The 14,349-nt window shown below is 42.9% G+C and overlaps 1 protein-coding gene across 1 annotated transcript in view; it reads right to left on the bottom strand.

The window, feature by feature from the left end:
• The window catches only part of LOC127047182 (transient receptor potential cation channel subfamily V member 6-like), a 39,680-nt gene extending 26,626 nt beyond the window's left edge, over positions 1-13,054 (bottom strand). The window contains exon 1 of the mRNA XM_050945218.1: positions 12,639-13,054. Coding sequence (XP_050801175.1) covers positions 12,639-12,766 — 128 coding nt within the window. The 5' untranslated portion in view covers positions 12,767-13,054. The remainder of the gene's footprint in view (positions 1-12,638) is intronic.
• Positions 13,055-14,349: the final 1,295 nt, after the last annotated feature.

Here is a 14,349-nt window from a genome sequence, read left to right on the forward strand (position 1 = left end):
TCCTGCCCTGTGTCCTTCCAACCTCAGGATAAGAAGCGGCTGGCTCTATCCAGCCTTGGGAATCTCAGTAGGAAGGGGTCAAGGATAGTCAACAGGAGTGTTATTTTAACCCTACAACGTGGGTTTCAGTCTCTGAAGGAGGGGGCAGAAAAAGGTTTACCTTGTGACAGAGACAGGCTACAGCTCAGGCCCATTTGTAGGGAAGAAGTATCCGGTTTCCCAGGGGGATTACGGAGCCCTGAGACTGAAGGGTTAATGATCACAGTTTTCTGGATAATGAATGAAAGAAGCACACACAGAGAAATACAAATGCATACAGAGGACTAGAAGAAGCTGATCTCCCCTCACTCAGTCACTTCCCAAGCCCTTTGCAAGCTCCCTTCTCTACACCACCACTCCCCATCCCATATGCAGAGTTTTAAATTTAACTTTTCACTAGATGGGACTGAAGATTCCCCATTATACCAAATTATTACATTGTTGGATGTCTCCTGGGTCTAAAAAAAAAATAACCAGACCCAAACCCTTCACACTGTGATGAAGTTTGGATCAGTATTGAAACTTTCGTGCCTCCATATAGTAGGCCCAAACAAGAACCTAGTATTGCCAAACCTCAAGTGTTCAAAACTCATGCATCAGACATCCAGAAAATCATAACTTTTGTAAAGACTAATTTTGGAATTTTTTTGCTTCCTGGTTTCTGAGCCTTGAAGTGCAATCAGAACATGTTTTTTTTTTTTTTAATTTCCTAAACCACAAGACTTAGAAACCTACTTTAAAAAAAAAAGAAAAAAAGAAAAAGAAATCAGAGCTTTAAGACAAAAGACCGAGTATCACTAAACTCATGATGACATTGTGAGATCTGGCAACACTAGTAATGAAATCCTCATTGGGTAAGTTCCAATTTAGATGTGAGTTTGGATCCAAACTCTGTAACTTTGTCTGATCTCTACAGTTGTGTAATGCATTCATTACACTTATTCTTGATTTATCTAAAAGAGGCCTTAGGCCATATTGTATCTTGTTTACACTGGTGTACTAGTGAGAGTAAATGCCACTGATGACTGTGGAGTTACTCCAGAGCAATGCTGATGTGAGAGCAGAATCCAATCTCTTTTGTCTGTTATATGGCACTGGCTCCTCTTTTATCTCTTCTCATAATCTAACCACTGTTGGTGGAGATCCTTGTAGCCTGAAATTCAAAATGAAAGTAAGATGGCACAAACCCCTGTAAATCAAAATCATAGAGTTTGCGACAATTTTAATGTTACCTCCCAAGTCTCTTACTCTTAGGTTTCCTCCATTTCCCATGGTTTACTGTTTAGCTCTAAGGTTTCTGTGGGTTCAGGGCTCTGTTTGTATGAAAGATGCTGCACAAAACAAAAGGATAACCAACTACTAATGTTAGCATCTAGAAAACTTCTCCGTTAGTTTAAGTAGCTCTATCACTCCTGATGGCTCATGCTGGGGCATTACAAAGTGGCCAATGTGTTACATACTGTAAAGTCTTATGGTATCATTTCCACTCCCTGATGGGATGACCAAACAATTTTAAATACAGAAATAGCTGATAATGAACTATGCACTCTGCAGGATGAATTTCTGGATTCTAAAATTCTTGAAACATTTGAGACTCAAGAACATATTCACCAATACACCCATGGTCAGTCACCAGACTACTTATGAATAATACAGCCCGTCGAAACATAATGGAAGGAAGTAGCCTTGTTTGTTTACAAAAATCACCTTGCAACCCACTCTCATTATTAGACTGGGCAGTTCCAGAGATGAGAAGTAGCACACAGCCGGGGTCTCTCAACAACCCGTTGAATGGACAACTGACATGAAAATCCACACCACGCCATTAACAGAGAACTTGCAAGGAAACTAATGTTTTAAGCTGGAGACGTGAAGTATAAAAATCAGATTTCTTTTCTTAATGCAATTTTTTATTTCAGTCTTTCTGTTGGTAGTACCACCTTAGAGCTCTGAAACTAAAAGCTCTTTTGAAATACACTTCTTCATTCTCTCATCTAGTCATACCTGGAATGTGACATTGAATTTTGGGTATCTCTGTGCCAGAAGGATGTTAACAAACTGGAGGAAATTCAGAGAAGAAAGAAAAATCAGGAAACATTAGAAGAATAAGTGGAAAAAATGAATAGCTTGATTAAGTCACAACTAAGAAGGGTGGAGTGTGTGTGTGTGTGTGTGTGTGTGTGTGTGTGTGTGTGTGTGTGTGTGTGTGTGTGTGTGTGTGTGTGTGTGTGTGTGTGTGTGTGTGTAACTACCTACGCATATTTGATGGCTGCAAACAGCAGGGATGGGAGGAATTGAGTATAGATAGGACTTGGAATAAAGTGGTAAAAATGAACAAAGAGGTGTTTCCTACTGAATATCAGGAAATATTTCCTGTCACCGAGGAAGCAGTGTGAGCCTCATTGCCTGAGTTATTGAAAACAAGGATTAACAAAGTCCTGGAGAACAAACTATGGGGAACAATCCTGAATAAGCCAGGGACTGGTTAAAGTGTGTCTTGTACATGTCTTTCTGACCCCGTGCAAATATTCATTTACAGGAATGCTCTGTTTAGCCTACCTATATGTTGTTGCTTAAAGCAGGTGGACTTGATGACATTATGGCTAGGATCAGACAAGGGGGGCAGGAAGAAATCACTCTCCAGGAACATAACCTGCAGGACTCAATACAAGTGAAGCATGATGTAGTGCTGTGCTGTCAGGATTTGGCCCAGGAAGATCCTGTGCTCCTGGAAAAGTCTAACCCCCCAAAGCAGGACATGGCTAAGAAGGCATTTGGACTGCTAGAATGAACTGCAGGAGAAGGGAGGATTGGGCAACAGACTGTTCTGGGAAGGCATGGACGCAGATGACCTTTTGTAGCACCTTTCATACAAGGATCTGTATACTTCAAACTACTAATGAAGCCTCTGAGAGCCAGCCAAGTATTAATTATTATCCTCATTTTATAGAGATTAGGCCATTTTTTTTTCAAAAATGCCGTCTAATTTTAGAGGTCTCGAGTTGGGTACTTCTTCAAAATATGGACTTACCCACAGGAAAATCAGTGGCTCAGCCAGGACTAGAACTAGGGTGACCAGATGTCCCAATTTTATAGGGACAGTCCTGATTTAGTCTAGGAACCTTGACACCTACTTCCCTTCTGTAATTATTGAACTTTACTGCCTCAGCTTCACCTACCTCCTAAAGCCATGGTCTACATACTTGCTCCACATGCATCCTCATTTAATTTTCTGGCACCCAACAGGGGAAATTGGCTGTCATCCAAACCATATAATTATAATTATGAACCAGAGTTTTATAAGCTACAGCAGTGTTCCAAGTGTGTAAATATCAGGAAGAGGGTGAACCAGTTCAGATAATGTGAAAAACAAACCAAAAAAAGTCACCAAACCTTGGGCCAGTTGAAAATATTAATTATTTTTGGAACATTTTAAATGCTAACTAATTTTTACTCCCTGTTTCACTAAGCTGCCTCCTCTGGCTCCACTTTACATGACTGGAAGACAGGAAGACTGTTTATGCGTATTTCTGGTCTGACCAGTGGCAAGAACAGGGAATTTCACAAAGGGAAACCAGTTCCTGCAGTTCCTGCAGAGGATTTCTAGCCTGCTGAGACTGGTCCTTCATTAGTGAACACCCCTTTATAAGACTGCATGGGGACTGTCCCCTAAGCTATAAGGAAGCACAACCCCACCATACCACAGTGTAGTGTGGGCAATGAGGAAGATCGTGAAACTTAAACTGGATTCCTTGTAGCAAGGGAAGGAATGCTGCTGTTTGCAGGTGATCCTTGAGTCTGTGTGTCCTGTGAATTAAGGCTATGCAGTATTTATTAGATACAATCATTAGTAAATGACTCAGTAATAAATTGCAGAAGTCACACTTTGTTTTTCATCAGCTGGATGTAGGTGAAGTAAGGAGCAGGGGAAAACCCAACAGGAAACAGAGAGAATCGGAGCATGTGGGTCAACTACTGACTGGGAGAGTCACTATACCCTCCTGACAGAAATAGTTCCAAACACGGGATTTCACAAACATCTTCTGCTAAGGCGCAAGAGGGGGTGGCTTCCATCTGTATTTGACAGCTTCTTAGCCAGTTCTTTACAGAGTTTTCAAGCTGAACCCTGGCTGACAGGATAAGGAGGGAAGGAATATTTTTTGAAAATAAAGAATTTATATTTGCAAAGCCAGTGTGCTGATTGAAATGAAACAAATCAGCTAGTGTGTAGTCAGGGGTTTTAGACCTGAGACCAGGCTCACCACAGGGGCATCAGACTAGTCCAAAGGATGAGATCTGAAAAGAGGAGCAGCAAGGGCAGAGAGAGGTCCCTGATGCTGGATCCACCCCACACTCCTGCTGCACCTCTGACAGCTGTAAATAAAGCATCAGACAGAATCTTGAAACCTACCAGCCTTTACTCTCTGCCCCTGTGGTAGCATGTAAACGTAACATAAACAGGGCTAATACATAGATTCAGAAGCTGGCCCAAGCTTCACTCCTCTGCACCCATGGTCCTCAGCACAGACATGAGAACAGAAGCAAGCAGTTCAGCACTATGAAATCACCAACAGACACCCCTCCCCCTCCTCCTTGCTACCACCAAACTCCCTCCTCCACTTGTCCAGCAGCATGTAGCCTTCAGGTGAGTTAGAGAATGATGAGAAAGGCAAAAAAATATGAAAAGGAGCAAAACTACTTTTCAATTACAAAGCCAGGATGAGAAGGGAAAGAACGGAGAGTAGATGAATGGGTAACCATTTGGGACATGGAGACATGGCACTAAGGGACGGGGAACCCACACTTCAATGCTTTGGAACTTGGGTGACCAGATGTCTCGATTTTACAGGGACAGTCCTGATTTTGGGGTCTCTTTCTTATAGAGGCTTCTATTACCCCCCACCCCCATCCCGATTTTTCACACTTGCTGTCTGGTCACACTATTTGGAACAGAGGCTCCAAGGGAAAAGATTGGGAACTGCGTGTGAGAGAGAAAGAGAGAGAGATAGAGAACAGCCCGACTGCATGTCAGACTCCATTCTGATGCGAGAGATTCTCCTGTAGTTCAAGTGTTGGGGCTTGTGCTTTTGGGCAGGAGGCTAAGAATCCATGTTTTATTCCCGTTGTCACTTGTAAGCATCAAAACACCATAGTGTTCCAGCACAGTAACAAATCTGAAATCGTAGGTGGCCTCAGGTTTGTGACAATAAGTGTGGTTAGGTATTTCTAAGGTGCCTATCAGCCTGAATATGTGAAAACAAAGTGTACCAATAAAACTCAGAATAAATAAAACTCACTGTGTTGCTGAGTTACTAATTACAAATACAGACAAGAAGTTGCAAAGGAAGCCTTCCCTCCTTTGAAGGTTAAACTATCCACCCTGCTTGCAAACAGAAACTCCTCCCCAGGGATAGTATCCAGTCAGAAACTACATCCCAGGATTCCTCCACTAAGGAACCTAAAGTGTGTACTGAGAGTCTAAAGCTGGGCCAGCAATTCATCATGGATCATTTATATATTCACCAAGACAATAGTAAGTTTAAATTGTTCTCTGAAACTTATCTCCCATCCTTCAACACAAATCTTAACCCTCTCACTAAGAACCAGCTAGATCTGAATCACAGGGCCCGCACAGCTTCCTTGCAGGTCTTCTTCATTAACCTTACCAGCCAGTCCTAGAACAGCACCACTTCCCTGACAACTGCTTGTGGTGGAGAAGCACTTCCACTCCTTTCCCAGAGAAAACATGAAGGCCAAGATTTAAAAAATTTGGCTGCATAGAGCTAAGCTCCTAAGTCCATATTTAGATTTTTTTTTTTTAAAAAGAGGACTAATGTTCACAGGTGTGGAGCACATACCTCCCACTGACTTCAGCAAGCACTGCTTGCTCAGCACCTTTGAAAATCAGGTCACTTATTTACTACTTCTGAAAATCTTGGTCTAATGTTTTCACTGGGGTGCAGACAAGGAGATGTAAGAAGAGAGGTGCCTATCACACCGCCTGTAGGTGAAGTAACAGGCCATTTGTTTGTGTTCTGTAAACACTGTGACTGACTCCAGGGGAATGTAGCTCTAACTCATTGGCATATTTAGGCCTTAAGTCACTAATCATTTCACTTAGGCCAATGAAAAGCCAAGGGCTGATTCTAACTTTCAGACACTGTGAACTAGTGGCTAGAGTACTGGAGTGGTACTCAGAAAACCTGGGTTCAGTTTCTGGCTTTGTTGGTGACCTTTGGCCAGTCATGTGCCTCAGTTTCTCAATCTCTAAAACATTACCAACTTCCTTTGTAAATTGCATTGAGATCTACAGATGAAAAATGCTTTTGCTATTGTTGCCACCAGTGTAGGGCAGATTGGATCCATTGATTTAGGGGCAAAAGGCTCTCTGTAGCCCTTCACACATCCTGAGCCATCCAATCTCATGACATAAAGCTGAGCTTATTTCATACAGCTATGACACTGAGCACATAGTAATTAAAGTACTTCAAATGGAAAAAAACAGCATGGATGAGCCTCAGTGTTTGGCTACACTTGCAGCTGTACAGCGTTGGGAGTTAAAGCTGTCTTTGTACAGCTGTGTAGGGAAAGCGCTGCAGTGTGGCCACACTGACAGCTACCAGCGCTGCAGTGTGGCCACATTTGCAGCATTTGCAGCAGTGTTGAGAGTGGTGCATTGTGGGCAGCTATCCCAGTGTTCAAGTGGCTGCAATGTGCTTTTCAAAAGAGGGGGGTTGGGTGGAGTGTGACAGGGAGCATGGAGGAGAGAGAGAGAGAGAGTGGATTTTTGGAGCCGACACTGTGTCAGCAGTTGCCTTGCAAATTCCGACCACTTCCCCTACCCCCTCTCATTCACTCTTAAATGCAAATAGCCTTCAGACCAGATAAACAGCTGCTCCGATGGACTCTCCCTCCTCCCCCACCGGGCTGTTTCTCTCCTCAAGCAAACACTAGTTGTGGACATTCCCTGCCTGCCTCCGCTGAGCAAACAATTGCTGTGTTTGTTTTTTAGATAAGCAGCTCCGGGAGCCCTGAGTTCACAATAAAACAAAGAAAGGCATCATAACAAAACAAAGAGAGTTCTTTAGTTAAAAGCATTATGGGAAAATTCCAGAGGTCAGTTACAGCGTAGTAAGATTAATCCCTGTTTACACTGGCACTCCAGCGCTGCAGCACCAGGCTGTTCTCTTTATTCCTCTCATCCATGTGGAGTACAACCAGCGCTGTAGCCAGGGAGATACAGTGCTGTATGTGCCTTGCAAGTGTGGATGGGGAGTAAGTTGCAGCGCTGTAAAGCCACTACCAGCGCTGCAACTCTCAGTGTAGCCAAGGCCTAAGGAGTTACACAATCTCTCCCCCTTCCCACGCAATAAACCAAGGTAAATATGTGGCATTACCAAGATGTGTTGATGGTGAGAGGGGTATAAACTTCTTATTGCAACTACTTCAGAATGACCCGAATAGTTCTCTGCAAGTTAAGTAGGTTGTCCCAAAACTCATGGCAATAGAATCTTTATAACACCTCATGCTATTTACATGTAATTATAATAATGCCTTTAATTCCTTTTGTGCCTTTTAACAGATAATCTCAAAATCCTTTTACACACATTAATTAATTAAGCCTCATAATATTCCATGAGGTACAACAGGCATTACTGTTCTTAATGCACAGATGGGGCAAGTGGGAAGCGTGCAGAGGTGAAATGATTTTCTCAGCCAAAGTCACTTAGTGAGTCAGTAGAAGAAATGGAAAGAAACCCAGTTGTCCTGGTTCCTAGTCACCCTCTTGCTCTAACTCCTTGCCTGCACTGCGTACCGAAGTTTTATGTATTGGATTTTTTTTGATGTTCAGTGGAATTCTCTGATGGCAGAGGGTCTCAAACTGGGGGTGAGAACCCCTCAGGGGGTTGTGATGTTATTACATGGTGGGGTGGTCGCGAGCTGTTAGCCTCCACCCCAAACCCACTTTGCATCCAGCATTTATAATGATGTTAAATATATAAAAAAGTGTTTTTAATTTGTAAAGGGCGGTGTTGCACTCAGAGGCTTGCTGTTTGAAAGGGGTCACCAGCACAGAAGTTTGAGAACCACTGTCTTATGGCATAGTTTCTATAAGCAGATTCCAGAGAATTTGTATAAGTTTATTACTTATCCTGGAGAAAGCCAGCTAAGATCAAATAAATAATGCTGCTATACTTGAGATATTGTACCAAGTTCCTGTAGGTGTGTGATTCCCCTTAGATTGCTACCCCCTTTGAATTATCTGAGATCAAAGAGCTACACAATCACCTTTCCTCAGTAAACTAAGCCAAATATGTACGTTACCAAGACACCTGGTGGTGTAGACGGGTATAAACTTCTTATTGCAATTACTTCAGAATGACCTGCATAGCTCTCTGCAAGTTATGCAGGTTGTCCCAAACTCATGGCAATAGAATCTTTATAACACCCCATACCATTTACCTGTAATTATAATTATACCTTTAATATCTAGTGTGCGTTTAAACTGATGATCTCAAAGTCTTTTCACACACATAAATTAATTATGGTAAGCCTCACAAAGTCTCATGAGGTAAAATAGGTATTATTGTAATCTGAATTATTTTCAGCCCTTAGCTCTCTAAAATCCCAAGCTAAATATTGCTTTTTTATCAGTTCTCTTTTTTCGCCTTTACCATGTCCCATCAGTTGGGGTTGGAGACTTTTGTTCTTTATCTCCAAGCATTCTTGTCAAGCGCTTCTTCCAAGCTGACACCAATCTTCTTCATGTCCTTCTTCAGCATCTCGAACCACCTTTTTCTAGTTCTTCCTCATGGTCTTTGTCCCATGACTACTGGTTCTTTAACTCTCTGGCCAACATATCTCAGATTTCATTGCTTCACATGACCCAACCGTCTCAGTTGATACTCGCTCAGCTTTTCCATGATGGGGTCTATCTGCATTATGGCTCATACTGTTTTGTTGCACAGACATTCAGCTCTCATCCTGTCCAATGTCCACCTTAGCATTGCCATTTTGGGAGTGTGAAGTAGTTTTTTTTTTCTCTTCCTCATTGGCCAGCACTCTGACCAGTACATACAGAACAATTTTCTAGGAATGCTGTCATAAGCCTTCTCTAAATCCACAAACACTCAGTGCAGCTCCATGCATTTCTCCCTGTACACCTCTTACACTATTCAGGATGCAAACACTGCATCCATTATTAACTTTCTTAGCATAAACCCAAATCGTTTGTTTCATACCTGATGCTACAGTCCACCCCACCCACCACCATCACCACCACCACCACCTTCTCCATAATTCTTTTCAGCCATTTCACAGTGTGACTCATTAACGGGATGGTAATTGCTGCATTCTTGCACATCTCCTTTATATTGGCTTTTTATAAGGTAATACACCTAAATCCTATGCAATTTTCAGAGTTCACCTCCACAGATAACCTCACAAGGCAGACATATGGATGTGAGCTGCCAAGTTCCCAGCATCCCATACCCAGTTGCATGCTGTGCAGGGGAGGAAATGCTGCTTAGCAGTAAAGGAATGTCAGGGGAGAGGAGAAGTGAACTCAAAGACCCTTCTTTCTCAGTGTGAAATGCTGTCATGTTTGCTACACTCTGTCACCCCTGTGGGCACTGTTATATAATGCAAGATTAAACTGTGGAAATAGCTCAGTAAGATTCAAAGAAGGATGGACATACATGAGAAATTACTACAGCTCTCAATTCCTCTGCTTGTCAACTGGAAGAGATCAGGAAGAAATTCTGTTATTGTCCCATCATACAACTATTACACAACAAGGCAATTTATAAAATCAGCTGCTATCCAAGATAGGATTGTGGACTAGACAGATAAAGAGAGCCAAATTCTGCCCTAGTTTCAGCACTGATTATAATGGGATAGTTTGGAGTGCAAGGAAAAGGAGAGTATTACTGTCTATCCAGTATGTATTTTCTATTGTAGTGGTAGAACAAGTTAAATCAAGAATGGCCCGGGACAGTATCTGACCACCAAGACTTCAAAAATAAAATTACCCAAATGCAGTGTAAGCCTCACTGGCTTACACTAGTTTTTTTTCCAAAAACTTGGAGCAGTGAAGGATTTCTGGGACAGTTCAACGAGTAAGTCGCCAAATCAGAAGATTTCTGGTTTCCCTTCATTTCTGCCTATACATGGATTACAAAACTCAAATCCACAAAGCAGCCTCTTTGTAAAACATTTCCTCCCTCTCCCCAAAGGAAGGGACTAGATATATTTAGGGAGAAAAAAGATAATAGAAATACATCTTATAAGCTGCACTGGACAGAGTTTTTATTGAAAAGAATGGGTAGGTTTATATATTGGCCCTATTTCTGAGAGAATTTCCACAGGCTATTATGACTTTAAAAGAATTTTCTCTTCTGTAATATTACCTCTCTGTAACATTTTGTATTAAAGGCTTGATCAAATTCAGTGGCACCTTATTCAGCAGCTAGGAGATTAAGCTCTAAGGGCCATCTTTTTGTTCTCTGATTGTACAGTGCTTAGCACAGTGGGGTCTTGCTATTTTAATACAAATAATAATAACAACAATAATAAAGGGAGAGAATAAAGGTTTAAAGATTAGACTCAGGGCTTCTCTCTATGGGGAAAGTGACTGGCAGAACTCTAGTGGTATAAACATAGTGCATCTGCTATAACTATGCAGGTATAACTCCCTGTGGGGACTTTACTGTATGCCAGTGTTGCTTATATTGCTTCGAAAGTGACATAAGCTGAATAGAAGGGGGATTGGAAAGGAAGGAATGTTCACATCCCCCCATAACTATCAAGTGTGTACATTTGGAAGGGATAAGCCGAAGAGCTGTTTGGATCTCTATGAACATTCAGAAATTATGTACGAAGAGGGCTTTTACAGGCAACTATGAAAAACAAGCTCTCAGAAGATCATAGAGATCTCTAAATGAACGTGTGCAACACATCAGCCTAAAGACTGTCATCTCTGTAAAGGTCTGTTATAGAAAGAACCTACCGCTCCACAAACTGAGCATGCACAGTGTACACTTCATCCTCATTGCTGAAATGCAGCTGCATCTCTTCCTGCATCTCTGTCAGCAGCAAAGAGCTTGAGCCAACACTTATTAAGGTGATGGGCAATATACTTCATACAGACAGAAGATCTGAGCACCTATAACTCCCCCTGGAGAAGAAGATTAAGCCCATTGCTGCTCGGCACCTTGGGTAGTCACCTATGCCTGTGCCAAGTGGGTGCAAAATATCAGTCTGATCCAGTACCATTTTATACCCACTTGGCACAAGTGGCTGTGCAGGGTGCAGGATAACAATGATTTGGACCCACTGTGCTCAGGGAGAAAAGAATCATAGACTATTAGGGTTGGAAGGGACCTCAGGAGGTCATCTAGTCCAACCCCCTGCTCCAAGCAGGACCAATCCCCAGATTTTTACCCCTGTTCCCTTAATGGCCCCCTCAGGGATTGAACTCACAACCCTGGGTTTAGTAGGCCAATGCTCAAACCCCTGAGCTATCCCTCCCCCCCAAAGGCAAGGGGCTTCTTTTTTTTTTCAGGTGATTCATTTTTATTTAAAATTGCATGTGTTAAAAAAAAAGGATTTCTGAATTCCCCTGTACAATATTAACTATTAACAAAAGCAGCAGACTACACACTGATTACATATACAGGCTTGACAGTGTTGGAGTCCAGGGTACCTTCCCCAGTGCTATATACACATGAGCGTGACGTCCCCCCCAGCCCAAGCAATTTCTCTGAAACAAGCCATCCTTTTTTCAAAGCAAGCAGTTATGGCAGCACTAAAGCACACACAATTAGCAAGTACATGAATTTCATGCTGATGCTTCATAAGATGTTTTGCACATAAACACGTTCATATTGCCATGACCTTTCTGAATGGCAGCTGGAGAGAGAGCATAAATGAGATATTTTTAAGGGAGTGAAATCAGTACTTGTGAAAGCAAGGAGCAGATACTGCTAGTCACAGGCAGGCATAATACAGGCATATGCTGTGTGTTTCCATACATACAGTTCTTGAATACGCAACTCAGTATTGATCTCCAGCAACCCAACTGCTAATCTCTACCTGGGCTCCCCACACAGATGTGTCAGTGGATCCCACACCTATCCTGCAGCCCCTTGTTATTCCAGCCTTGGGAACTACAGTCAGTTGTCCCGATTCCCTTCAATACTGCCCTACAAAGCTCCCCCTGGCAATTCCAATCCTGGGAACGTCACACAATTCTGCCGATGCCTCTCTTAACCTAACACACCCCCTGTTATTCTAGCGCTGCATCCCTCTTGAGCAGAAACTGCATATTGTGCCCAGTTATGCAGTAGGTTTTCACAATGCATTCATGGGGACGAAACTGAGACCCACTCAACTCATTTCATCGATGAGCAGAGATAAAATCTGAAGTCCAGAGATATTCCTCCTTACAAAAATCTGAAAGAGAGACAGACAGAAAAGTGCTGCAAGCACTCGCTGAGTTTATCTACCGTCAGAAAGGCCTGGGCAAAGAGACATACAAGCTTTAACAAAGAAAGCAGCATGTGGAGGAGAAAAGGCAAGAAGGCTGGGCGACACCGTACCTTTTCTGCTGCAGCAGGTGGATTTCATCCAGACGCCAAGCCCAGTATCTTTTGCCTTGTAACTTGTGTCTGAGCCTGTTCCAGAGCTGGATGAAAGGTTTGCTATTCCCAGGCAGAGGCAACCCCATTGTTTCTTTTTTCTTCTCCTCTTTTTCTTCAGCTGGAGCAGCCTACTATACCAATGCAGAAGCCAGCAACCCTCACCCAGAAAGATTTAAGGCAGTCTTACTGAATGGCCCTGGGCGGACTCTCCTCACCCAACTACCGCTTATTAACTCTGCCCGGAATCGCCTATACGCTGCTAGCTCAGATGTATCAGTTCAAAAAGGAAAATGGAAAAAAAAATAAGCTCTCTAACAGTAAGCACCTCTGGCTAGCAGGTCATCCTGAGCCATCAGAATGAAACGGAGCAGCGAGCTGATCTCCAAAATAACCCACTCCAAAAGTGTGTCTGATTTGGAGACAGCCACTTGGGATCCTATGCTTCAAGTTCTCTGACCCTGCTCAGCTGTTGAGGAAATCTAAGGCTTCAGCTCCTAATATGCCTTTTCCATTTCTAAGGTTTAGGATTTAGAGAAGTTTCTTCCTTATCCACCCCTGGCTACCTCTGGGAAGGTGCATCTGAGAGGTGGGACCTGGAAATAGACAGAGGGCTGCGCATATCAGGCAGAGCAGCATCTAGCTCTGTGAGCATGTAAGAGTGTGTCCTGAAAGACACTATCTGCTGGGAAGGCACCAAGGCACAGTACAAAGGAGGCCACACCTCCCAACTCGCGTCTCCGCAAATCACATCAGAGACACGGCTTGTGTTTTAGGAGCTGGCTTGCCTGCCCCATCCACGCCTCTCTCACTTACGCACACACACACCACAAAGCCGCGCGCACGCATGCCAAAATAATTTCCAATCTCCAAATCTTTTACGAGGTGGAAGAAGAGTTTAAAGATATTTGTACCGAAAGACTTGAGCCTCCGGACTTCCCTTTCCTCCTCCTAATCCCCCCCACCCCACCCCCGATTCTCTCTTACTTTCTCTCACTACCTTGTTTTGTCAGTACAATGTATTTAGAAAGAGAGTGAAATTTACCATTTGTCTGTACTATTCTTTCATTGTTGGAAAGAAGCGCAAAATGATTCCATGGGCTTGGGGCATTGATAAACAAGAGCAAACACAGTAGGGGATATTACCTGAGAGCAAAGAAACTGTGGGCCAAACCCTGCAACAAGGCCCTGATCCTAAAAGACAATGGGAGTTTTGCCATGATTCAATGGGAGCAGGATTAGGCTCTTAGTCTTTACTCAGGCTACATTCCCATTGAAGTCAGTAGGGATTTTGTCTGAGTAAGGTCTGAAGGATTTAGCATTGGACATTAAGCAGAATCAGCAGTTAGGAGCAGAAATCTGAAGTGGGGGGTGGAGGCTTTGGGGAAGAAAGGTTAGTAAAGCACCAAAATAACCAGGGGAAGGAGGAATAAAGATTAATCTGCAGGGGCTGATGCAAGTGACCTAACAGGTCTTTCTGATCTCTCTAACTCCTAGGATTCTCTGAATCATGCAGTCTAAATGTAAGTGTCAAACTGAACTGACCTGCTAAATGTAAATGTCTATACCTAGGAAAGAAGAATGTAGGCCATACTTACACAATGGGGGTCTCTATTCTAGGAAGCAGTGACTCTGAAAAAGATTTAGGGGTCATGGTGGATAATCAGCTGAA

The sequence above is a fragment of the Gopherus flavomarginatus genome, chromosome 1 (genome assembly GCF_025201925.1).
Source record: "Gopherus flavomarginatus isolate rGopFla2 chromosome 1, rGopFla2.mat.asm, whole genome shotgun sequence".
In the NCBI taxonomy this organism is placed as follows: Eukaryota; Metazoa; Chordata; order Testudines; family Testudinidae; genus Gopherus; species Gopherus flavomarginatus.